This window comes from Ptychodera flava, chromosome 12 (genome assembly GCF_041260155.1).
Source record: "Ptychodera flava strain L36383 chromosome 12, AS_Pfla_20210202, whole genome shotgun sequence".
Lineage (NCBI taxonomy): Eukaryota > Metazoa > Hemichordata > Enteropneusta > Ptychoderidae > Ptychodera > Ptychodera flava.
The window spans coordinates 12,807,876-12,834,120 of record NC_091939.1 but is presented as its reverse complement, the minus strand read 5'-3'; the positions used below and the strand labels follow the sequence as shown (position 1 = coordinate 12,834,120).

At 39.1% G+C, this 26,245-nt stretch overlaps 2 protein-coding genes across 2 annotated transcripts in view; both read left to right on the top strand.

Annotated features, from left to right (window-relative positions):
• The first annotated feature begins 714 nt into the window (after window positions 1-714).
• LOC139146044 (guanylate cyclase 2G-like) lies at window positions 715-16,974 on the top strand. The gene is made up of 8 exons (XM_070717491.1): window positions 715-935; window positions 2,761-2,870; window positions 3,628-3,866; window positions 4,486-4,594; window positions 7,474-7,673; window positions 8,568-8,675; window positions 13,404-13,539; window positions 16,922-16,974. Exons 1-8 carry the CDS (start codon window positions 715-717, stop codon window positions 16,972-16,974), a joined length of 1,176 nt encoding a protein of 391 aa, XP_070573592.1.
• An 876-nt stretch (window positions 16,975-17,850) lies between these two features.
• LOC139146043 (atrial natriuretic peptide receptor 1-like) overlaps window positions 17,851-26,245 on the top strand; it is a 45,553-nt gene continuing 37,158 nt past the window's right edge. Inside the window, exon 1 of the mRNA XM_070717490.1 lies at window positions 17,851-18,027. Coding sequence (XP_070573591.1) covers window positions 17,851-18,027 — 177 coding nt within the window. The remainder of the gene's footprint in view (window positions 18,028-26,245) is intronic.

Genomic DNA, 26,245 nt, shown 5'->3' with positions numbered 1-26,245 from the left:
GCATTATTAAAACTTGAAACTTTGAAAGTCAACGTCATGTTCCGATTATTCATCGTCCTTGTTCTATTATGAAAAATAAGCAGGACTACACAAATGCGTGGCGAGAATCGATAAGGTGGGACACAAACATGTTAGAGTCTGTGAATTCTTTATTAATCCTAGGCACGGGGATCCATGGTCGCTGATCACGACACCATTTCAGATTGGTTTCTCCCATTACGCTGGATAACCGATTCTAATTGATACAGGAGATCTTTTGAGGACCCAGAAAATCCATGGTAACCGTTTAGAACAGCAGGTCTCCCGCACTCAGTAGAGTTGATACCAACCTCGATAATTATGGCTTAAACTGCTCTCACAGGGTGCATTAATTACTATTTTCTGCAAGCCTTCGCAGGGGATGTACTTACAACCAACCAGTAATGTGGTAAAAAGTTTCGTTACAAAGTTTAAAACTCATTCCTGATATCACGGACGTTACCACTGACAACCGCACGAAACAGCAGGTCAACCGTCGCTGGAGACGAGGCCGTTCCATATTTTTCGGATAGGATAAGTAAAACAGCATACGTACGGTGCGAAGTACTTCACAGGGGTGGATTCAATCACTTGCATATCCCTTTGTTAAAGATTGTCTATCTCGATTCCACTGTAGTTACATATTCCACAGCAATGATTCGACGAGTACGTCCTCCTTGGTCCCGAAAACTAGCCATGCGCCCCGACGAGCGAGCTCTGTGGCTTGCACTGACGCTTTTATGCGTCTTTGTTCAAGACAGCAAATCGGTCCTAAAAATCAAAGTCGGCTTTCTCGCTCCGTGGACAAACGTGGATGTTCTGGACAACTTCAGCGGACCCACGAGCGCTGGTGCGCTGAACATCGCCATAGACTTCATCAAAGAGAACATGAATCTTGTCGAAGATGTGGATTTTGAGTGAGTGATAAACTTTTACCGATTTTTTTTGTATTAATGAAAAATTCGATCTGCCAAAGACTCATATACCATATAGGAGTTTTCGGTTATACATGTATGCATTACAAAGGCCAGTAACTGAATGTAGGATCTAGGAGGTGGGAATCATGGGCCATAGGCGTAACTTTTGATTTATTTTATGTGTGAAATTTCGCTTCTTGTTCTGTTCATACAATCATACAACGTGTGTGAACGTGTCTACGTGTTATTGTTGGCATGCTAAAAGATTGTTTGTTCGGGACATTGCGTCTCGTAGGCGATGAATTAGGCTTGCAAGGAGGAACATGCAATTTCAACATAAACATTTATTCTTTACACAACAAAAATCAAAATGTTATCAAAGGTTACAGCAGCTGCTATTGTCCCGCTGTATGAGCTGAACACTTACGATCTTGAAAAAAAAACTTGCCTGACTACGCGGGTAATTATTTTACTCGTATTACCAAAATGAATGAAACTCAAACAAAACGAAACTTTTAAAAATACATTTCGGCAAATCGATCAAATGGGAATGTTGAATGAATACAGATCCCTTTTGCGTATAGTCCACACTGCGTGATTCTAATCATGAATGAAGGTATGCTAGTCTAATAAACCCGAAGCCAAAGTAACTGTAAGAGTTGTGACTTCTTCTTCAGTGTTTCCCATTTCATACACAAGTTTCCCAGTCTTCTCCTAAAGGTATGTAATCGTCGGATTGCAAACACGGCCCATTTTTAGGGTGATATTGTCAACAATAACGATGACACTTATAAAATATTACACAGACAGTTAATTCGTCCTAACGAAGAAGCTTTATTTAAGCAAGGTCCGCTTTTTTGAGCGATTACCGTGGAATTCGATTTTACGATTCTCCAATTAAGGACAATATCTCCGTACACGAAGCATAGTCGACCGAAATCAATAAATGATAAAATAAAATCGATCTACGCAGTTATAATAATAGAGATCACTGCGCTTTCCGTTAATCGTTGAAAAATAATTTGTCACCTACAGAAAACACCCAGTATCTGTACCATCCTGAAAATATAAAACTTTTTTCTTAAAAAAATTAAAACAGTCTGCGGGTTGACGCAGTACGAACTTATGCAAGGCTCGAGAATCTGTTCGCTCTAGTTTGCATTTTAACATCCTTTATATATTACAAGAGAGTATATGAGAGAGAGAGAGAGAGAGAGAGAGAGAGAGAGAGAGAGAGAGAGAGAGAGAGAGAGAGAGAGAGAGAGAGACAGAGAGAGGCAGTATGAACTTATGCAAGGCTTAAGAATCTGTTCGCTCTATTCACAAGATTTAACAAGAAAGTAAACTAAGATATGTCAATCGAAAAGATGAATCTTACAATGCAGATTTAATGTTCTCCAAATATCTGTTCTACTGTTGTCTTTCTCACGTCACTGTGCATTTCCCATAAAGCTTATGCAATACAATGCTCTAGTGGTCATGGATTATATTTGCTTTGAATATTTATCTGTAAGATAGTTTCTGTCGGAAAAGTTTGGCAAAAAATCATTTTTAACCAAAACATCGCTTATTTAATGGCTTCGCACGATGTCGTTTCTCAGTTTCTCCACATGTTGCATCATAGACCATGGTTTTCCCTAGGGTTTATGGTTTGAACGTTTCATGTTCATGCTCAGCTGTGATACAATTTAACACTGTTCAAGGGGTAGTTTGTATCTTTCGTTATGAAATTAACCCTTAGAAAAGCACCGAGGGGATTAATATCGTTAAGAAGAGCTGGCTCAGTGTTTCCCAACAGTTTTTTTTTCTGTTAAAATCACAATAGAATTTTTACCAGAGACTCAGCTTGCGACAGCAAGCAGGCCGGAGGCTACATGGTAGAGCTCCACGTTGAAGAACGCGTCGATGTGGTCATCGGCCCACCATGCTCCATTGGTAAGCAAAGGCCACTTATTCATATGAGTGAAATTGATTTGCGACATAATGCTGGTAAGAATACAGCACAGTCATTCAAACTTATATGGACTGTTTCTAAATTGAGGAACTTTCCAGGGTAGGACAGTAGAGAATTCATCACCTTTGAAAACGCTAAAAGAGTAAAGAGGTCATGTAGGGTGAACAATGTGTTTCAGTCATTGACCGTGACAGAATAAACGGCAGAATTAGAATACGGCGCCATTTGCATTGGCTTTTTGACACCTTTGTGAAATGAACACATAATGGAAAAGGATCAATTGCTAAGTGGGTCATTGATTAATTGATCGATCGATTGATTTACTGATATTTGAAAGAACAAACATCAGATCTCTGTAAATCAGTAATTTGATCTCTACTTATCAAAAGAGATCGTTGGTCAATGTCTTATCCAACGATTGTTATCTTGTGATCCTTGTAGTATCTTTCTACAGCTGGTATTCTATGAAAAATGCACATCATGCTTATTCTCATTATGTCACAAAAGACAGCGTTTTCAATCGATTACCAAGGTCCGTGAAAGTAAGGAAGAAAAGTCCCTGAAAGATTACTTGCTAGACAAAAGTAATGGCAGAAAGTCTGCTTGTAACTCCTTGTTGCTGAAAAGTGAAATTTGTCTTCTTTAAATTTTATGGAACTAAAACGAGTACTCATCGTCCATTGCGATGCAAAACTCAGGATTTTTATCGGTATAAATCCGTGTTCCTTTAAATCGCAGCTTGTGTGACAGCCGCTCAGCTGGCTTCATTCTGGAACATTCCTATCATATCTTGGGTGGCGACAGACCCAGACTTCAACGACAAGAAAATCTACACCACGCTGGGTCGCACCCTCGGACCCTTCAGCAAACTTGGCATCTTTCTGAACGACATACTGAGCAGCTATGGATGGACGCGCGTTGTTGTGATTTCATCAACCTTTCTGTTGTACAGCGATGCCGGAAAGGCGTTCATTAAGGTATGCGGTCGATTATTGTTTGAGGAAAATCCAAGTTTATCGTGCTGAAATATTGAAATCGCACTGAATAGATGAAGACAAGAGGAATTTGAATTAACCATGAGAAATATTCTAATTATGGCAGTACGAACATTGAAATTGAAAGAAGTTAATATTTGCTAAAACCCTCCGTAACGAAACTTTAGATTCAGTACCTTTCGAGATGAAGAATTTAAATTAGGGGTCACCGTGCAAAATTTGGTACTGGAGTAGAAAATTAAAATGCTCGCCATCCCTGTGTTAAATGTACGGAGAATAAATAAAAAAAATCCAATTTCACAAAAATAAGCCCGTGAAAAGTTTTCCTCCTTTATAAGTTTCAAAATGAGCCCTCATAAGTGATAGATCAAAAAAAGGATAGTGAAAAGTTAAGAGCCTGATCTGATATCTGTCCCCGAGGAGCATTCTACTCTGATTGTCTAATCAGTCAGTGAAGTTTGTCGCTCTCGTCTCCATGCCTCCGTCTCGCAAGATAGGGTTTCCGACCACGAGTCACAATTAGTGAGATAGCTTGAGGTCCAATTCGCCGACTTGAGGAATCGAAGTTAAGTAAAACGCACGACTGCATCTTACATTCCAGGTGTTCAATGAGAATAACGTGACAATCGCCTATCAGGTTGCTTACGACAAAAATCCCACCGTCAGGCGAGTTAGGAATATACTTCTCAAGACGAAAGCGGAAGGACGTAGTAAGTATTACTGTGTTGAAAACTTTTTCAGGTTTCACTGAATATCCTCTGAGTAAAGATGGAACTGCATCGCAAGTATTGCATTGATAGAATTCCAACTATCATACTTAACGGGTAATTCAACTTCATCGACTGAACACATACGATGCTAAGATTTCTGGAAGCACAGTCCCTCTATCATGGAGGGACCTTGCTGGAAGTTGAATTTATTGGGGCACAGTGGGTGGGTAGGTAAGGGTACCGAACTCTCTATCGGAGGATGTGAGTTAGAGGCTCGAGTATGGTGATGAGCCACTAAGCAAAGCACTTTATTGCTCTTAGCTTCATTGGGTAATGGGAATTAAGTACCTCATCCAGCAATCGGATTTTGACTTGTTGGCTTCAGTAGTAAACAAATAAACAGCAAACAAATGAAAAACAAACGAATAAACAAATAAATAAAATTGTTCGCATTTCTTGACTCATGTCGCGAATACTAGGCAGATGCCCGACAAATTATATTGGATAATATATTGGCCACTTCACTACCAGGCCCAGTCTAATATTAGACTCTAACTTAGATTTTAGACGATATTATCAATTTTATCGGATATTATCCGATAAAACAGCATGTCGGGCATCTGCCTCTTCCCTACTCGTCTAATATTAGACTCAAACTTAGATTTTAGACGATATTATCGATTTTATCGGATATTATCCGATAAAACAGCATGTCGGGCATCTGCCTCTTCCCTACTCGTCTAATGTTAGACTCTAACTTAGATTTTAGACGATATTATCGATTTTATCGGATATTATCCGATAAAACAGCATGTCGGGCATCTGCCTCTTCCCCACTCGTCTAATATTAGACTCTAACTTAGATAACTTAGATAATATTATCCGATAATGCCTATAGTGCCAATGTCGCGGTATCCTCAGTCATGAGGTTACGGCTTTCAAGCTTTGACTTTTTCCCGGTAATTTTTCTCAACGGCCGGTCGCGAGGTCATGGCTGTAAAGTGTTGAATTTAGCCCGACATTTTCTCAATGATCAGTCATGAGGTAATGGCTTTCAGGCTTTGACTTTTTTCCCGGTAATTTTTCTCCACGACCGATCGTGAGGTCGTGGCTGTAAGTGTAAAGTGATGAATTTTTGCCAACATTTGTCTACACGACCGGTCGCAAGGCTGCGGCTTTCAGGTTTTCAAATTTTCTCAGTAATTTCTCTCAATGGCCGGTCACTAGGAAGCTCCTTTACTGTTTATTTATGAATAATAAGTTGTGTACCTTCCTGTTTATTTACGAATTCATGAATATTTTAAGCGTCCACTAGTTTTACGGACGACATCGTGACACTGTGTCTGTGATCTTCAACCCTTTCCTTATTTTAATGCGTGTGGGACGGCTGTGGTGTTGTCGCTGATACGGACAGCGAATTAGCAAGTTGGCAATGTTTTCGGAGCAATTACAGTGGTGTATACACAAGTTGGAGAGGAGATAAGGACTTGTCGGTAATATATATAGCAGTCAGACGGTCTGGAGTTGAACTCTTTATTTGAAATATCACAGTCAAAATTAATAAAATCAAATAAGGTAAACCGTTGCACCAAAAAACCCTCCCTCCCTACCCCAGGGGACTTTTTTCTTCCCCCTGTGCTACGGGGTGTAATCTTTCCTGTCGGCATATACATATCAAAACAGAGTAAATTGAAAGAATATACTTTGGCAGAAAGTCGCGTTTGTGGTAGGCTGTTGAGTAGATTGTGGATGAACGCAATGACCCACTGTTGCTGAGAAAACCCAAGCAACTGGAGTCAATCTATAGTTAGATGGTTTAATTTGTCTGTCTGTTAAATTAAATGAAATGAACGCAACTTCACTCATCGGTCCTACCTTTGTTAATGATACGATATAGTGAGTAGATCAGTGTGGTTTCATGATAACAGCAACCGAGAAAACCCAAGCGATTGGGGCCAGTCTATATAATGACCTACCTCGTGTTGGCTCTCGTGGTCATTTGTGATTTTCTATACCCATTCTGTTGAACAAGCCACACAGCCCCACTCCCACATATATTTTCTTGAAGGCCTGATAAAGGCGCTGCCATAGGTTTTATCTCTTCGTCAATAAATCAACCGAAGAAATCTGAAAAATACAAATTTCAGATTCTTTCTACATCTATAACAAGTAATTTTTTTACCAAAACCAAGAGATGCCAAACGAATCTTCGAAGGGAGTTGAAGTCACATTACTGAAAATATACCAATACAGCCGTCTTAAGGAGTAACTTGTCGTCCAGCTCAGCTCAATACACAATGCTTATACTTGTTGTGTCTAAATAATGAAATTACAGTTGTTCATGATTCAAAATTATGTTTATCATCAGGAATTATCATTACTTAAAACCGCAAGCTTCTTTTCCTCAACTCATTATTATGATTTTTTAAGTCTTCGTTTGGCGTAAGTACGGTCCTATACAGTATCCAGAATGTCAACTCTTCTCTTTACTTGTATAGACTATTGTTAGTAAGTGAATTCTGGTCCGGATAAGAATTCAAATGTAAGCAACAAGAGCACATTTTACCTTTATGGGCTCTGTGTTAACGAAGCAGTTGAATAATGGGTGTATCAACATGCTTTGGGAGTAGAACAATAACTTGCAATTGACACAAAAATAACGAAAAGAGTGAAAATCTCCAGAAGGTCAGCCAGGCACTTTAAAACTGCATGATTGAAACGAAGAATTATGCTGGAATTCTGGTAAAAATTTAGTTCCATCGTGTTGAATGACAATAATGAATAATTGATTTCACAGACTTCACAACATTTTGCCGAATTTCTGACCTGCACAGGTTAATTGGGTTTTTTTTGCTCGATTGCACCTTGTTCCGTTGAAGTTATTTTCATCTGCGCACCTAAAAATGACCGTAGAACGTTCCTGCTCGAGGCGTCCAGCCTAGGAATGACCAACGGAGACTACGTCTACTACACCGTGGAGATGTTGCCCGATGAAGCGGTCGTCACGGCCGAAGAGACGTATCTTGGCAACGACGACAGAAACGAAGAAGCCAGACAGGCATTTGGATCTGTCTTTCATGTAAGGCATTATTATTAAAGGGACAAAGTCGGCCATTTTTCACCGATTTTGTTTGACACGAGATACTACTTATATTGTTTGACATGTTGAAATATACTGAATGAATGGGAGACCATGCATATATTCGACCCCGATTTTAGACACAATACTAATTCATTTTCGCGATGGTTTCATTTATTTTGTCTAAAATCGGGGTCGATGTCAAACAATATAAGTAGTATCTCGTATCAAAGGAAATTCATGAAAAATGGCCGACTTTGTCCCTTTAAACATCTAAAACATCTGTATCCTTTCCTAACCTTCTATTTTTTAGCTTGAAGACAAGTGAATATTCTTCTTTGTCTTCTCCCCGTAATATGTCTAAATACAAAGAATCAGCTGTGCAAAGACAAAACATTGTGCACAATCTGCATTAATATTGTTGACAAATGAATTTTATTGAGTTGCCGACAATAACATCGAGCATTGCACATATACAGACTGTGCTATTAAGTTGAAAACCATTCATGTCGACATGATTTTGGGTAGAACAAGAAACTGATTTTTACGAACAGATCGAAAAATTATGGACAATACATCAAATGCATGAAAAGTTACAATTAATTCAGCTTAAAGAATTATAAGGTATGAAATCTAAAGTGAAAAATTCATCTTTAGCTTCCCGCCTGCTTGCGTTGATCCCTATTCCTGCAATACATTTGGTTACATTTCGATATTTTTCATCATCATCATCATCATCATCATCATCATTATCATCATCATCATCATCCTCATCATCATCATCATCATCATCATCATCATCATCATCATCATCATCGGCACCATGCTTTGTGCTTGTTTTCTAAGTATCAGAACCTTTTAATCCTCATCACACTTTCGTTTGTTGTCATGCAGGTATCCCTTGCAGCTCTAAGTGGTAAAGAGATTGACGATTTCACAGTCGAAGTGGCCAGACGTCTGCAAGATGAACCATGGAACCTCACTCTGCAGGAAGGAGTCAAGGTAATTATTCGAGTTAAAAAATCGGGTTCATACTTTCAATAAATGAGTTTAAAAGCACGACAATTGTTTCCATGGAACTGAGAGGGCTTTACCAGTCCGATTGCATTAAGTTGTTATCAATGCCTGGTAGGGGGTTTCATTGAGTCGAGAGCTGGCATGCGCTGTACCCATAAATGAAACTGCAGTATTTTCAAAGTAGAGTTCTTACTGGCGTGACGTTGTAAGATAAATAGACCCAGAAGCATCATGCATGGCTGATGTACTGAATATACACAGAAAAAGCTGTCGACAAGATATCTTTATGGGAATAAAATTGAAATTGGTTCAAATCCTGCAGTGTACATAGCGCCCGGTTACTGAACCCTGAGTCGTCTGTGCATTTATTATATAACTAATTTTTATGTTCAAAATTCTTTATTTGGTCAGTTTTGAGCCATATAAAAATCACTTAATAAATAATTCAAATTCAAATAATTTCTTTGTATATAACCCGCATACTGTTGTATAAATAAAAATAGAAATTTATAAATTAAAAAATGAAACAATGCACGGATTTTATTTGTTAAAAATCAGTCCCCTAGTACAGTACTTGAACAATCAAGTACCCTTGCTCATAAGTGGCATAACTTAATAAATAAGCATTTCTTTGCAAATAATTAACGAGAAAGTTCTATTGCGTGGGTCTATAAGCTTAAGTTCACACTACCGTAGATGCAGAATACTGAACAATACTGAAAACTCTTCTGCATTTATTCGTAGAATGGCTCTATTACAACTTTACCAATATCAAATGTAAGTATCCAATGGAGAGTGGCAATGGTCAGTTAATGCCATTTATGGATGACGTGGAAACCGATGGGAACAAAGGAAAAAAAACTAATTTGTAGATGGAGAAAGTCATGTCATGAAAGTTTGCATGATTAGGTCTTAGTCAAGGATACTATAGGACAGTTTCCCCTCGGACGTCCATCCTTTGGACACTTATCCTAACCCTATCCCTCAACCTAGCCCCCTTCCTCACCAAATTGTTGATGGGTAATGTCCCCGTGGTACACGTCTAGGGGTAACCGTCTGGATACTGAGTGAGCCGAGTCAATTGGCAACGCCCCGGCTTTAATTGTAATAATCGACCAAATTCCTTCTGATGACCTATGCATCGGATGTGTGTTTGTAGTAAATGCATGACAGATGTGCCACTGGGTGGAAGTAAAGTCTAGGCTATAGTGCACTGGATAGAACTTGATAATATAACTGAAGCAATTACTGGTGAATTTTAACAACCTGTCCTTTATGTGCTGTCACATCACATTACATCAAAAAGACAAAACAGCTGGTATATATGGAGCTCCCTTGAATTGTCAAGGTATTTTTTTTGCAAAAAAGAATTATCCTGAAAATTTTTCAAATCGCTGCATGCTTTGTTTGTTGTGGCCAAAAGGAAAACTCAATGTTTTCATTAAAATAATCGATTTCCTATTTCCCCATAATGACGCTGAGAATGATAGCCATCTCTATTTCGAGTTCGAAAACTTGGTTTTAATTTATTAAGTATCAGTAGCATTAAATATCATTACCTGTGCCCCAGAGTTAATGGATACAAATTATGATTCCAGAGGGTTCCCTATGTTAACAACAGTCCAGTACAGTCAAGGAATCTAGGCAGAGTTGTGGCCGCACTAATGCCAAATGACAGCGATTGAGTAGGAAGGATCGAGAACAAACAATTCCTACATATGGGTACACAATTATAGTTCGACATCGGCATTTCACATCGTCAATTTTACCGCAAAGCATCATATCACGTATGAGCCGCAGTATGCCGTTGTTGGAATGACTTGCCAGTTCTTTCAGTATCTACTTGTTTCGATAATCAACCACTCTTTCATTGTATACTCCCTGACTTATGATGAAATAGGTACGTTGCACAGTAAGTGATGTTACCCATAATTCTCCTTGATCCGTACACAGTGAGATCACCTATTGAACAGAAGCAAACGACTTCTGGTCCATATTTCCAAATTTTGACAGCATTGTTTTGATGATCAAGATTTTCTTATTTTCTCTCTTTTCTGGAATAATGAGAAGATCAATCCCTTTTGCACGGAGGAGATAGAAATTTTTAAAATCCGTCAACATACATTTTCAAGGAAACTAAGGGATAAGTTTTATCTGTGTTGGCAAATAGAAATATATTGATTTTCTTGACTGTTCATGACAAAGGAAATTTGCATGTCTGATATGTGGTATGATGAGACCATCTCAGTTGCTGATAACTCTACCTTGTGTAAAGTGTAAAATTTTAACACTTACAAACATTGCGTTCTTATTCAATTTACTCTTGACTTTTAAACATAATCAATAATTTTGGAGCATGTTTTAAACAAATAATCTTAAAATTAAAGTGAAAGTTTCAAAATGTTCTGAAATTAATAAAAATTGAATTAGCCTTTAACAAAAAATGTCTGAGTGCACAAATCAAGGTGAATTGTGGGTAACATCACTTACTGTGCGTTGGTCAGCAAAGCGTCATTTTTCAGTGCTGAGGGTCGTCGAAACTGCGCCTGTGCGACTTTCTCGTTCACAAACGATTTTTTTTAATGCACGATATCTAGATGCATCACGTCTGTAACCTCCACAAATGTAATAATCTCCACAAATGTAATATCAACCACAATTGTAATAAAATCAACCACAAATGTAATAAAATAGTCAACCATTAATGTAACAACCTGCAACCACAAATGTAATTAACAAATTATCCATAAATGTAATAAAACTCAACCATAAATGTAATAAACTTGAACTTGCATATGTGATCATTTTTTTATCAATGCCCTGAGTAAATAATAACTTTAATAAGACTAGTGTAATGTTATTGCATACTTTCCTCAAACTAGGTTTCCTTTCCGAACCACAGAATAGAATACTTTGAGAACACTATCAGAAAACGGCGAGGTATTGATCAAACCGTTAGATAATGGAAGTGGAACAGCACTTCTAGACACTGATAATTACATAATAAGGAAGCGTCAAAATAACTCGTCAACCAGTGATACCACACAAAGTTTATGACAGATGACTCAGAACAAATAACAGAGAAATATAAAACCTTATAACCGAAACTTACGACACAAAACATGTTGACGAGAACATATATTTCAATCTAGTAAAAAGCAATACGAACACTACTTGAACACAGTAGAACAAAATTAGACATCCTGGCATCCCTAGTGAAGGAACAAACTTCAAGTGGGACAACAGAGGAATACAGACAATCTATCGATTATTCCACACAATTTATCCACTGAAGACGAATTTGAGGTGATCGATTAAGAAAGTGCGGCAATTTTCGAAAAAAACGGCGTTAAAGTATCGTAGTGTTATACAGTCTTCCCCACTCTGGAGTAGAGACTGCACTGACGTTCAGATTACAGCTGTGTCTAGCCATAGCCAATCAGTTCTGTACACAAAACAACGTAAAATACACTTTCAAATATGCAAAACACACTAAACGCAAACAATTAAGAAATGAACAATGTGTGGAGTTGCTTTACTTATTACATAGATCAATATTTAAGGGCTAATTCCTCAATTGCAACGACAAAATAGATTTATTACATTTATGGTTGATAAGTATTACATTTATGGGTGATTTTTTTATTACATTTATGGTTACCATTTATTACAATTGTGGTTGGTGTTTTTATTACATTTATGGTTGATTTTTGTTACATTTATGGGCGATATTACATTTATGGGTGCATTTTATAACAATTGTGGTTGATATTACATTTGTGGAGATTATTACATTTGTAGAGGTTACACACGTCAATGCAGCTGCAATATTAAATTTTACGACGTACAATATGATAAACACGTTTAACTTTCATCAATCGCCAAAGTACCTTGAATATGTTTGCATTGGTCGCATGAGTCCGTATGACCTTTGACCGCAGTTCTGACGACCCTCTGCGTGTGATTTACGTCCACAAAGGAATTCAATAATTTTGGAAAGCATGCTACACGTATAAAGGACGCAAAGTGTGACCACCTGAATAGTCAATACCCCAATTGCGGGAGCGGAAAGAGATATAAACATGGATAAAAAGTACTGGAAATTATCAAAAGTTGTTCTTACTGGGGTTTAAAGGACAGTAGCTGCAACTTTTGATATTTTTTGTTTGTTTTAAATGTCATACGACTTTGTCTTTCTACTTTTCTACTTCTGATCTACCGATTGAAAAAGCTCATTTAAAGCTCTTTGAGTAAGAAACAATTTCTTAGCCTTAGTCTTAGTTTTTCGAAAAGCGAAAGTTTTATTCTTTCCCATGGAGTCAACACAGGGATGGCGGCCATTTTGAATTTCAAATATCGGTAAACATTAGGTAATTTGTTTCTCTAGTACCAACTTTGCACGGTGACCCCTGATTTTTATTCTTTATATGGTATGGTGAAGGTTTCGTTTAGGAAAGTTTGAGCAGAAGTTTAAGTATTTAACTTACAGCTAATTTTACCTTAACGAGAGGGAAGGCGAACCATACCAGTATTATAATAATTTGACCTAAAAAGTACAGGATTCGCACAATGCACATTTCCGTACTCTGTGCTCGGTCGTTGTCCCTGTGGCTTACACGATTAAAAAATACCCCTAGTTTCACAAAGGCTTTGGCAGATGGCGACATCATTGAATTATCGTTTACAGTCTCACTCTTTCCGAACTCGTCGCAGGGAAATAAGTATGCGGCTTTTCTCCACGACGCTTTGCTGGTGTACGCCGTCGCGCTCAACGAGACGGTTTCCCTGGGCAACGACTATCGCGACGGTGAAGTGATGCTACAGGCAATGGCGGGAAAATTTCTAAAAGGTAAGAAAATATTTATGGTCTTATGACCAAGCCAGATCACTCACTGTTTCTCATTCAACGTTGATTCCTAAGAAAAGTAAACGTTGTTTGAACAAAGAATGCCCGCTTTCCAGCGGGATACCGAATAGCTATGAAGTACTATAGAAATAACGGGCGACGCGCTGACCATTAACGTTTATTTGTGGGCAAGGGCGAGAGGAAAGCCCAAAATTAACGGGCGCGGCTTGCCGAGCCCGTTAATTTGGCTTTCCTCGAGCCCGCGCCCACAAATAAGCGTTAATGGTCTGAGCGGAGTCTGTTATTTCCATTATATTATCAGCGAACCCAAGAAGACCGTCAAAATTTCCGAAAATTTCAGGAGCGAACGACAACTGGGCCCCAGAAACTGAGCAATACGCGACGCACTGTCACGCGCGCTGTAAAATATTGGCAAATCCCGAGATGTTTTCAGAAAAAAGTATCTCAACTTGACCTACAAGTGCTCCATTTTATTTTGTTATTGATTATGATTTACGTTTGAGCTGTAAAGTTACGATACTTTGAGTTGTTAATCTTATTATTCATATTCACGTGCATGTAAACAAACCATTACTGTGTATTTGTGGTCAGCCACGTGGTTCAGCTCGACCAATCAAAATGCGATGGGCAGGGCATGGTAATATAATGTAAAAGTCAAGACTCTCAAACAACCGACGGCGGTACATTTTGTCCTTGGCGAATCTGTTTCATAGCACGGTTCCGAATTCGGTTCGACCTACGAAAGTCTCACTTGCCCCTAATATTTTTAAGAGCACTTGTTTCTCGGAATCTGGAAGTAACAAAGAGCAATCTGCATGCACAAGATTACGTCAACCTCGATTATTTTTATCAATCAACCGTTAACAGAATATTGGGAAATTATGGCATATAATAACACATATAATTTGATCGTCTTAGATTAAAAGTCTTTTAAAAGCCTAACAGTCGTCATGAAACATTTACATCAGCATCGCGAAACTCAAAGGAACGAATCTACCTCTCATTATATTACCATGCCCTGCCCGTCGCATTTTGATTGGTCGAGCTGAACCACGTGACTGACCACAAATACACAGTAATGGTATGTTTACATGCACGTGAATATGAATAATAAGATTAACAACTCAAAGTATCGTAACTTTACAGCTCAAACGTAAATCATAATCAATCACAAAATAAAATGGAGTACTTGTGGGCCAAGTTGAGATACTTTTTTCTGAAAACATCTCGGGATTTGCCAATATTTTACTGCGCGCGTGACAGTGCATCGCGTATTGCTCAGTTTCTGGGGCCCAGTTGTCGTTCGCTCCGAAAATTTTCGCAAATTTTGACGGTTTTCTCCGGTTCGTTGATAATATTTAGAGGTTATTACCCAATGTCGCCTGTTCCTGTATCGTATCAGCATGAGTGTCATTTGTGCTGCGTCAGACACGAGACAAAGTCGAGTGTCTGACGCAGCACAAATGACACTCATGCTGGTACGACACAAGGAACAGGCGATATTGAGTAATAACCGATTTATCATATACCCATGCCCATAATTTTACTAATAGAACGAAAAAAAAACTTTAAATTTTGAGGCTTTACTTTATTACGCCTTGCGCATAAATATCAGAATGTTTATGTGAACAGGCTTCATTCATAAAGTATACGACGACGAAGCTGTCAACATCACGCGCGACATCGCTGCAAGTGTAAGTCGTCCATATCGCAATGAAACCCAAGAAGAAAGACACCGGGATACAAAAATCGTCATACTTTTAAGGTGCAATATGCTATTACAACTGTAACCGATCAAAAACTGTGCCCAGATTTAAATCTATCCTGATTTCGATCGTCGTACGGCACGGAGCTCGCGCGGAGAGGGGACGCCATTTTGTCAGTCTACCATGAGAGTTGCCATGTCAACAGTCGTTGCGCGCGCGACATCGCGCGCTGTCACGCCACGCGCTCACTACCTGTTCGGGGGAGACCGTGCTCAGTGCTGGCGCCGTGCGAACGGCAGAATGTTTGCTAGAACTTGACAAAAAAAATACCATGGGAAAACATTTCAAGACTCAACATGCTATTTCCGTATTTTGCAACCAGAAATACCCGTGTTCCTCGAAGCCCTTCAAGTTTTTACGTCGGCGACATCGCTTCGCAGGCGGGGAGCGACAGCCATTTTGTTATTTAGGCTACCAACAAACTGCTAATGTAGTTCGGGAGACCTCTAAAACTGATGACGTTCATCGTGCATATCTCGACGTTTACCGTGAAATATCACGGCTGATATTTTACGGTGAACGTCACTAAGATGTAGCAATATGGGCATGGGTATATGATAAAATGGAAATAACAGACTCTGCTCTGACCATGAACGTTTATTTATGGGCGCGGGCTCGAGGAAAGCCAAATTAATGGGCTCGGCAAGCCTCGCTCGTTAATCTTTGGCTTTCCTCTCGCCGGTGCCCATAAATAAACGTTCATGGTCAGCGCGTCGCCCGTTATTATATAAATAACGGGCGACGCGCTGACCATTAACGTTTATTTATGGGCAAGGGCGAGAGGAAAGCCAAAAATTAACGGGCGAGGCTTGCCGAGCCCGTTAATTTGGCTTTCCTCGAGCCCGCGCCCATAAATAAACGTTAATGGTCAGTGCGGAGTCTGTTATTTCCATTATATTATCAACGAACGGGAGAAAACCGTCAAAATTTGCGAAAATTTTCGGAGCGAACTACAACTTGGCCCCAGAACTGAGCAATACGCGACGCACTGTCACGCGCGCTGTAAAATATTGGCAAATCTGGAAATATTTTCAGAAAAAAGTATCTCAACTTGGCCCACAAGTGCTCCATTTTATTTGTGATTGACTATGATTTACGTTTGAGCTATACAGTTACGATACTTTGAGTTGAAAATCTTATTATTCATATTCACGGGCATATAAACAGACCATTACTGTGTATTTGTGGTCAGTCACGTGGTTCAGCTCGACCAATCAAAATGCGACAGGCAAGGCATGGTAATATAATTCTATATAATGAGTCAAATCTACTCGGTATTTCACTTGTGAAAGTTACAAATGGCTGAATGTCAGCGTACAAATAGTATCTCAGAGTGCATACAAGAACGCAGCTACCAACACACACCTTCAACTTCATGTACAATCTGGGCATTAATATGCCTAGTCAGGAACACAGAATCTGCATGATTAACTGACCTTGCTGTATTCATTAATCAACCCTGCAAAGTTACGTTCATCGTTTGGTAGGGCATCCTTTGTGCAATAAAGGCACAAAAGTTATAATGAGGGCACCGTTACTGTAAACTTGAACTTTGTATTTGTCCTGTTTCCTGTGTCTTCATGTGATACCTTTGTCAGCGTGGGATGCCGATTTCAACGTTGAGACAGCTATAGCCTACACTGTTCGCTAAGGGAGCGTTCAGTTTTTACGGCCTGGGGGGGGGGCGGCAAAATCTTGTCGCCCGTGTTCAAAAAAATATAGACCCCCCTGCATTTTTCGTGAAAGAAAGATGACCCCCCCTTTGTAACACGAAAAAAATTGATGACCCCCCCCAGGCTGAAAAATAACCAAAACCCATATGTCAAATTTACCCGCACGGTTTGGATTTGAACTCCGGTATGCAGCGCACTTTATTCGTATAGCAGAGATGCCAGTGCACAAACTTCCCAGCCACATCCATGCAAACGTCTGTTAATTAGGACAAGTGTAAGGCAATTTTTAACTACATTTCCATAGACAACTTATGTCCATGGACATTGTATAAAGTGAACTTTATTGGAGTGGTTCGCCAAAGGCAGCCCTCGGGTTAAGAATGTCATGGGCCATTACGTAAAGTAAACTTTATTGGAGTGGGCCGCCGAAGGTGGCCCGCCGGTAAAGAGGGTCGATCATGGCCATTGCATGAAGTAAACCTAATTGGAGTGGGCCGCCAAAGGCATCTGCCCGTTAAGAGGGTCATGGGCTATTCCATAAAGTCAATTTATTGTAGCGGGCCGCCAAAGGCGGCCCGCCAGTAAAGAGCGTCGATCATGGCCTTGGCATAAATTGAACTTTATTGTAGGTATTATGTTTTTGAAAATGTGGTGACCCCCCCTTTCCTACCAATGAAAAAGCGATGACCCCTCCCCTTCGCGGATTCCAAAATTACGATACCCCCCCCGGCCGTAAAAACTGAACGGTCCCTAAATACATTTGATCAGAGCTTGCAAGAGTAAAGCTGGATGATATCTTGTGAAAAAAATGCACAAAGACACAGGACCTGAATCCATTTATCAAACTCGACTAAATGAGAATATTTGCTCGTTACGCCCCTCTTTCCATGAACCACACGCAAGGCATGACGGGCAACCTTCTAATCGATGAATTCGGCGACCGCGAGCCTGATTACTGGATCACCGACTTACAGCCTAATGGAGCCTTCGAGAAAATATCCGAGGTCCTGAGTCTAGAAAATGGAACACGGGTAAGTTCTATAAGACAGATGACGAGTTGATCGAATTTTACCATCAATTTGTTACAAAGTTTTGAATGAAATGCCTTGACCTCATTAATAGTCGTCCTTTACACTGCTGTGTTTCTAGACTGAAAGATCCGTCGGTCGAGGATGCTCTCTATCATAGGCGCTCGTGGGCTGGGTAGTCTACTGGATCGATCGATTTTGTGCTCGAGCTATCGATCCCGTAGTCGATATGCCCGCAACTAATATTGCAGTGGCGGGCATATCGACTACGGGATCGATAGGTCGAGCACAAAATCGATCGATCTAGCTGACTACCCAGCCCACGAGCCTGAGCGCCTGCTGTGCTCTCTACGCTCCCCTCCCCTTACGGAGCGTAGAGAGCGCCCTCGAGCGACGGATCTTCCATCAACTTAGTCTGGTTCCCTGACCCATTTCCCCGGTAGAGGACGTGGGGAAATATAGGGTCAGGTACCGGCTAATGTAAACATGGACGCTATTGGGTTAAAATAAAACAAGCTGTGATTGGATGAAAGTAACACTTGTAACTTTTTCTCATGTTTCTTGGGTTTCGCACTTTCATGCTCACTTGACACCAACTTCTTGTTTGTACCACAAAGCCGTGGAGGTAAAACGAAAGACTTTTTACCTCCATGATTTAGCCACTGTGATTCAGCACACCTCTTGATACTTTTAGAACGTCGACATGATGCCTGGCATTTTTCACGAAATTCGGACACCATTCTATCCATCGAAATCAATCGTCGTTCACAGTTCCAACAAAGTTTGCTTTCAATTAGCTGTGATATCGCAGCAGTACTTGTGGCGTGTATCGAACGTGCTCTGGTCATCGGGGTCACGCCACAGTCGGCGATGACCTCAATGACCATAGCGCGTTCGATACACGCCACAAGTACTGTAGCTGTGGGTCCATAGCTGTGGTGTTTTCAGACGGATTCATGCCTTTTACGGGCTTGTTTTGACTTTTACGATTTTAACCCCGCCACCACAGCTATGGGATATTCCATAGACTAGCGTCCATGTTCCGCCGCAAGCACCCTTTGCGCAAGTTTGCTCGACGATATTTCGAAAAGTTTTCCATCCAAATTACAAATCGCCAACACTCATCGACAGCTTGGTTATTAGGGACTCACCAGACCAGAAATCCGCTCAAAATTTACTGAAATATCGCCTTTTTTCTAAGTTTGCCCGACATGACTACACGGAGACCGCCATTTTGCTAGCGTAAAACTGTTGGTCGAGGATCCCTGCAGTACGTCACTACAGTGACGTAGCGGTGACCTCTCAACTTCTAAACACAAACTGAGAGATTCACCGTAATAATAATAATAATAATCTTTATTACCCTTAATCATAATAATATTACAATTCAATAATGAATGTACATCTGAGTTGTGCTGTGATAAAGGGTAAATGGAAACGGAAAATAGCAAATGCTAGTCTAGTCCATTCCCAAAGCCATTTGATCTTAAAGCAAGTAAACGAAGAAGAAAAAAGAAAACTGAAGTATATCGAGGGTAGTGTACATGCAAGTAGTGGGATTGCAAAGTAACCTAATTGTAACAAAGTAACTAAGTGAATAAAAGAACAACTACATAAATAAATATATAACTAAATAGATACATTACGAGTAAGTAGAAATGCGTAAAAAAGAAAACGATAAGAGAAAAAAAAACGTATATAAAATATATATATATTTAAATATGATATACATATATGTAAAGTTGAATATAACTCTTCATCACTTAAAAAAAACAAAAACAAAAAAATCGTGTAAAAGTAGACTTGAAAGTGCTAAGTAACTAAGTGAATAAGAACAACTACATAAATAAATAAATATATAACTAAATAAATACATTACGAGTAAGTAGAAAATATGTAAAATAAAATAAAATAAAAAAAACCAAAATGTATAGTGAAATATATATATTTATATATCTATGATATACATATTTGTAAAGTTGAATATAACTCTCCGTCATGTAAAACACTAACCGTGTATGAGGAGACTTGAAAGGGAGTGTCTGAACGAACTTCTAGTGGTTTTTGTTTTAATTTGTTTAGGTAATGTATTCCAATAGATGCAGCCTGTATATGATATCGAGAATTTACCCAAGGAAGTATTGACACTTGGGACATAAAGGTAACCATTAATTTTATGACGTGTACTGTTGCAATGAGAAGGCAACTGACAGTATGTTGTAAGACTGTGTGGCAAGTTATTATTTATAAGATCATACATGAATGTACTGATATGTAATTTATGTAATTTGTATATATCGAGAATATTAAGTTGTTTGAAAAGAGTAGCTGAGTTTGCTGTGAAGTCACTGAAAGTTATAGCTCTGACTGCCATTTTTTGCGAAAGAAAGATACTATTGAGATATTTTTTGAATGGCTGTCTCTTAAGTGTCTTACTTGTACTAAATAATGCGGCTGAGATCAGCTTCTCTTGATATAATGAGTGGTCTTGAATTGATGTCTTTCTTGATATAAATTTTCTTATTGTAAGTCCACATGAACTGGTATCTGGCTTCCTTTCTGGCTATGTTTACTTTGTATAGTCAGTCCGGGTCAGCTCCAAATTGGAGACGCTATACCATAATATTTCCCCCTCTCATTAGCCAATCAGCGGCCAGCGCGCCATCAGTAAAAATTGTATTTCCTGGCAACCTCCACATGCGTCCTTCGTTACGTACGCCATACTGTGTCGAACTCCCGCGCCGTATTCTGTCATAATGTCGAACAGTTGTGTGGCCACTCTGTCAAAACACAATTTCAAAATCGCGTACCAGTTTTATTCTGGCTAAGACAACCATACCCCGTATATCGCTGTGATTCCTAGACTCTGGCTTGAAGTCCTGCGAAATATAAATCGTGTACCTACACAGATCGTTCAGAATACCCCATTTGTATCGGAGATCGAGATGGCAGCGATACAAATTCTACCGTATGGGGAACAGTTGTGTGGCCACTCTGTCAACACATTTTCAAAATCGCGTACCATTTTTAGTCTGCGTTTGACAACTACAAAACAGGTATCGTTTTAAAGCTCTGACATTGCTCTTCTTTCTTGCAAAATGTTATACGCGTACCTACACAAATAACCTTTATAACAGTATTTCTAATAGAGATGACGAACATCCACAAAATGATTCTCGGTACGTGAGCGAAATCGATAAACTGGGGGTAGAAATGAATCGTCAATATTTCGAATATTTGTTCACTAATCGGACTCCTTGTTGGACATGACCTTCTGCAGAACACGTGGATTATGTTGGACTGTCGAAATTCGTCGAAATTCACAAGACAGGGGCTTAATAAGCGGCCCAAAACTGCCGATCACACTTGGTGGGTAATTTGTGACCCAGCTTGACCTGTACTTTATTAATGATGTAATCTGGTCGATGATTGGCTGAATGCCGGAATACATTATCATAATGAGTCTCCAATTTTGGAGCTGACCCGGACTGATAGTAGTTGACGTGTTGCTGGTAGTAGATTTTCATTGATGAAAATTTTTGACGTACTATCAAGTCCGAAATCTCTGGCAGTGGTACCCTTTAATTATCTTCTGTTGTCGTATATGGAGTTTCTGGCTTTCCTGGTTGTGAATCTAACAATGATAGGTCTAGGTCGAGCGCGGGAAGACCGTGTGATATCGATGACCATCGTTCGTCTTATGGACATTCCCAGTCTCACAAAACTGAAACCAAACTTTTACTTGGGGGGGGGGGGAGTTCAGTCCTAGGATCTATGATTATTCGTGGCGCGCGGATGCTGGCCGTAATCTCTTAGTTTGTGTTCAGAAGTTGAGAGGTCACCGCTACGTCACTGTAGTGACGTACTGCAGGGACCCTCGACCAACAGTTTTACGCTACTAAAATGGCGGTCTCCGTGTAGTCATGTCGGGCAAACTTAGAAAAAAGGCGATATTTCAGTAAATTTTGAGCGGATTTCTGGTCTGGTGAGTCCCTAATAACCAAGCTGTCGATGAGTGTTGGCAATTTGTAATTTGGATGGAAAATTTTTCGAAATATCGTCGAGCAAACTTGCGCAAAGGGTGCTTGCGGCGGAACATGGACGCTAGTCTATGGAATATCCCATAGCTGTGGTGGCGGGGTTAAGTTAAAATCGTAAAAGTCAAAACCAGCCCGTAAAAGGCATGAATCCCGTCTGAAAACACCACAGCTATGGACCCACAGCTACAAGTACTGCTGCGATATCATATCACAGCCAGCCTTCAATCACCTCTATTTCTCCGTACTTCTGGATTAACCTTTCAGAATTTACTTCCAGGGGGGGGTGGAGGATTTTCAGGGGGGGGGCCACCCATTTTTCCCAAGAAAATTTAGGGGGGGCCAGACAAAAATACCACAATCTTTTAGGGGGGGCCAAGGAAAAAAATCATCAATTCAATATTTGCCCAGAATTTCTGATCTCTACAAAAGAGAACCATAGATGCTACCTGGGTGACAGATAAACTCAACGTGTTTAGTTAAACTCCTTTAGCTGCCAAATTCGGTAATATTCACAGTGGTTTGTTTTATGCATCTATAGCAGTATCTTGTTCTCCTCCCTGAAGCGTCATGAAATGTCCAGTATTTAGCATGTCAACACAAACCATACAGTAAACAGTCGGGGTTGTTTTTGTTGAAAAGAGATCTCGAATCAAGTCCAGGCTAGAATTCATTTATCAACAATAACAATGGTCATTTATGTTCACACTGGTATGTTGCTAAATACAGCATTGGGTGTTCTATGTAGTGATAGAATAACAAACAAATGCTGATACACAGAGATGAACATTGAACAAATGCTAAAAATTACAGCAAATATTCAGCATCATCAGTAAACAAATGCTAAAAATTACAGCAAATATTCAGCATCATCAGGTTGGGTTTACCTTGTAGCTTGTAAAGCAGTGTAAAGTTGCATGATAAAGAAGTGTTAATTTGTGCAAATGTATGCAAATCACCCGATTTCTTGGCTTCTTTTGCCTCCCAATTTCAAAATTTCCGAAGAATATAACTCCACTCCGACTGGGTCAAATTTTCTGAAATTTCACATTATGTTTTTTAAATGCTATATAACAAAACGACTATCAATTGGTTTTGTTTGGCAATAAAGCTCTTACATTTTTAAAAAGAGGCATTTTGAATAAGAGGCATTTTAATTTTGCTGATCATGATTTTAATCAATTATTAGAGTGTCAGTCTTTAAACCCCTACAATTTTAAAATGAGGATGGATAATGCCAAATAAAATAGTCGTTTTATTCTACATATACTCTCCTTTCAAGTGAAATATTACATTTCAGAAAATACTGTCTAGTTTTTTGACTTAAATTAATTTTTATCATTAATACCAAAATTGAGGTTTTTTACCCCAAATATACACCCACTTCATCCTTTGAGTAACTACTGCTACCATACTAAACTTTAGAGTCTCTGCTTTTTGAAAATATATGGTATGAGGCCGAGGGGGTTTCCTTGTCATCTTTGATGAGAAATATTGCTTTGAAAAAAACTGTGTTGGCAACATGCAGCTCCACCTTAATTCAAAACAAAACGACTTGCTACTCTGCCACTTCTTAAAGTAGCATGGTCACGTTGGTTCTCTGGGATTTCGTCAGTTCAGTGTCTGTGTCACTATTATATTCAGAACCAACACCATCATCATCACTCTCAATGACTCCATTGACAGAGATTTCCAATTCAGAGTCACTGCTATCTGACTCTGACTCATCTGTGACATAAGTTGTTACATCTTTCCCTGACAGTTTTCTTAAATTGAATGAAGGTTGTGCATGTAATGTGCGGTTATAATTTGAACTTTTTCAGCTTTCAATTTTTTTTGTTTTGGTGATTTATGTTTATCAAGGTATTTATCTAATTCTTATACATTTAAATTTTGAAGGTTCCCACTCAAGAGCAACTTTAACCAGTCATAGTCCTCGTATTTTTTATCCTCTCTTCTTTTCTGCTCCTTTTTCTATGTTTCATTCTCATCAATTTTACCCTTTCTAAATTTTTTAAATGTTCTACATAACTTTTTACAGTGCTTACATCTACTATAAACTTTTTTGAAAATAAATTTATGGCCGTCTCATCTTCAAGTTGCTTTTCAGCGAATAGTTTTTCAATGTTGAAAATAAAAATATTATGTATTACTGTCAAAAATATATGGTAAAAATTTACAAAAGGGTTGATGTTCCAATAATCCTGTATGTGCATCCAGAAGATCATGTGGCACTGCATCAATGCTATGGTGTCGGATTGTTGAAATATTGTGTACACAAGAAATTTGCTGTAGTCCAAGAAATGATCTCAGTGTGTATGAGGCTAGGAGAAATATGGATAGGCTTACACATTGTGTATTGATGCTAATACTTTGTGTCCCACCATTCATTCTGATATGTATAATCAAAGATTTCTCAGTGGCGGCTGGCAGAAAAGGCAAAAAAAACAATTAACATGTATTGTTTCATGTCATCTGAAAACATGCGCATCATGACTATTTTAAGATTAAAGTTTGTTAAAAAAATTTGAAATATGAATGCTCTGTCAATTTTGAAAAATACTGCTGACAAAATGTGAACTTTGACTTACACAGGGTTATCTGCATTTTAATATGAACATTGGATTGTTAATGGAATGAGCAGAATAACATGTGAATTCATGTTTTTGATAAGGTGTTTTGTTCAAGAAATGATCTAAAATATTCCTCAGCATTGTTGCTTTCCGTGGCAGCTACTTGGTTTTATGACAACCAAATTAGAAAAAAAGAGAAAATTAAAAACAAGTTGGCTTTCAGCAATTTTAATTCCTAATGTTAAAACTTTCACCGTGAGTCTGCATTCAGCATCATCAAATGAAAATGTATGCTGAACTTGTGCATGTACATGTACATATTATTTTCCAGAAATATCTGGATATCTGCAAATGATGTACAATTAAACTTCTAGATATATATCACTTTGGCAATTATCTGCTCCTCTGATTTCCTGTTCACCATTTCTAACTGACATCTTTGCTTGTCTTTGTGTGCATCATATGTATCAGTGAGACATAACGAAAAACGTATTCATATTTAGTAATTAACTTTTCTTCAGAAATTTACAACCAGATATGTTTATTGCTACCCTTTCCAAAAGTGTGCCACTTGCAGTCCCTGCAAATCATTCTTTTTATAGTCACATAACCCTGAAATGATTTGTTATATCATCGATTAATGTCCACTACAGTTCCTGCAACTTGTTAGACTGGATATGTCTATAGTGTATAAGCATGCATGTATATATTAGGGGGGGGGGGCCATGGAAAAAAAACACGAAAGATGAGGGGGGCCATAGATTTTTTCTATAATTTACTAGGGGGGGCCATGGAAAAAAATCACCCAGAAAATAGAAATCCTCCACCCTCCCCCTGGAAGTAAATTCTGAATCGTCCCTTAATCCTTTCAGTTTATGTTTCCCGTCTCGTGTGCCAATGTTTTTGGTTCGGATACCAGTGTTCGAACATAATTCTGATCCAGTCGAATTTTGACCGGCGTTTTCATAGAAGCAGCCATATTTGTTGTAGCATGTTCTGTCAGGTGACTAACCTCCGCCATGTCGAACAAAATTCTGTTCAAGATGGCTACCCGGTACCTGACCCTATATTTCCCCACGCCCTCTACCGGGGAAATGGGTCAGGGAACCAGACTACCATCAACTGTGTTTCCTGCTCATCGTGAGATCTCGCGAGATTTTATACATTCAACTTACCGTTCGGTTTTCTGCCATGTGATTCTGAAACAAGTCAACTCTTTTTATGATACCAAGCTATCTTTGTAGTCGCCAACTAATTACACTACGTGCTGTTAGTTCTCTATCGCGAAAAGTTGTCCTGAAAACATCACGGTCACTCAAGATATCATGTAGTCCCATACGATGGAGTTTGATATTGCTTGTATTGATCCGGTTTGACTGCTTGGCGCCATCGGTTGTTTGCTTCTTGTGGAGTACATTCTGCCCGTCAAAATATGTAATAATAAATGACACATGAGCGTATAGCTTTGTGTTTCTGATTCTTAGCTCACTTGTTCACTCAGGTGAGCTAAATGTAATGCCGATGTCACTTGGTTTGTGTTATCTATAAAAAGAAAAACGGCGGATGGGCTCTGAAAATGTCAAAGAAAAGTGTCAATTTAATCAGTGTAAT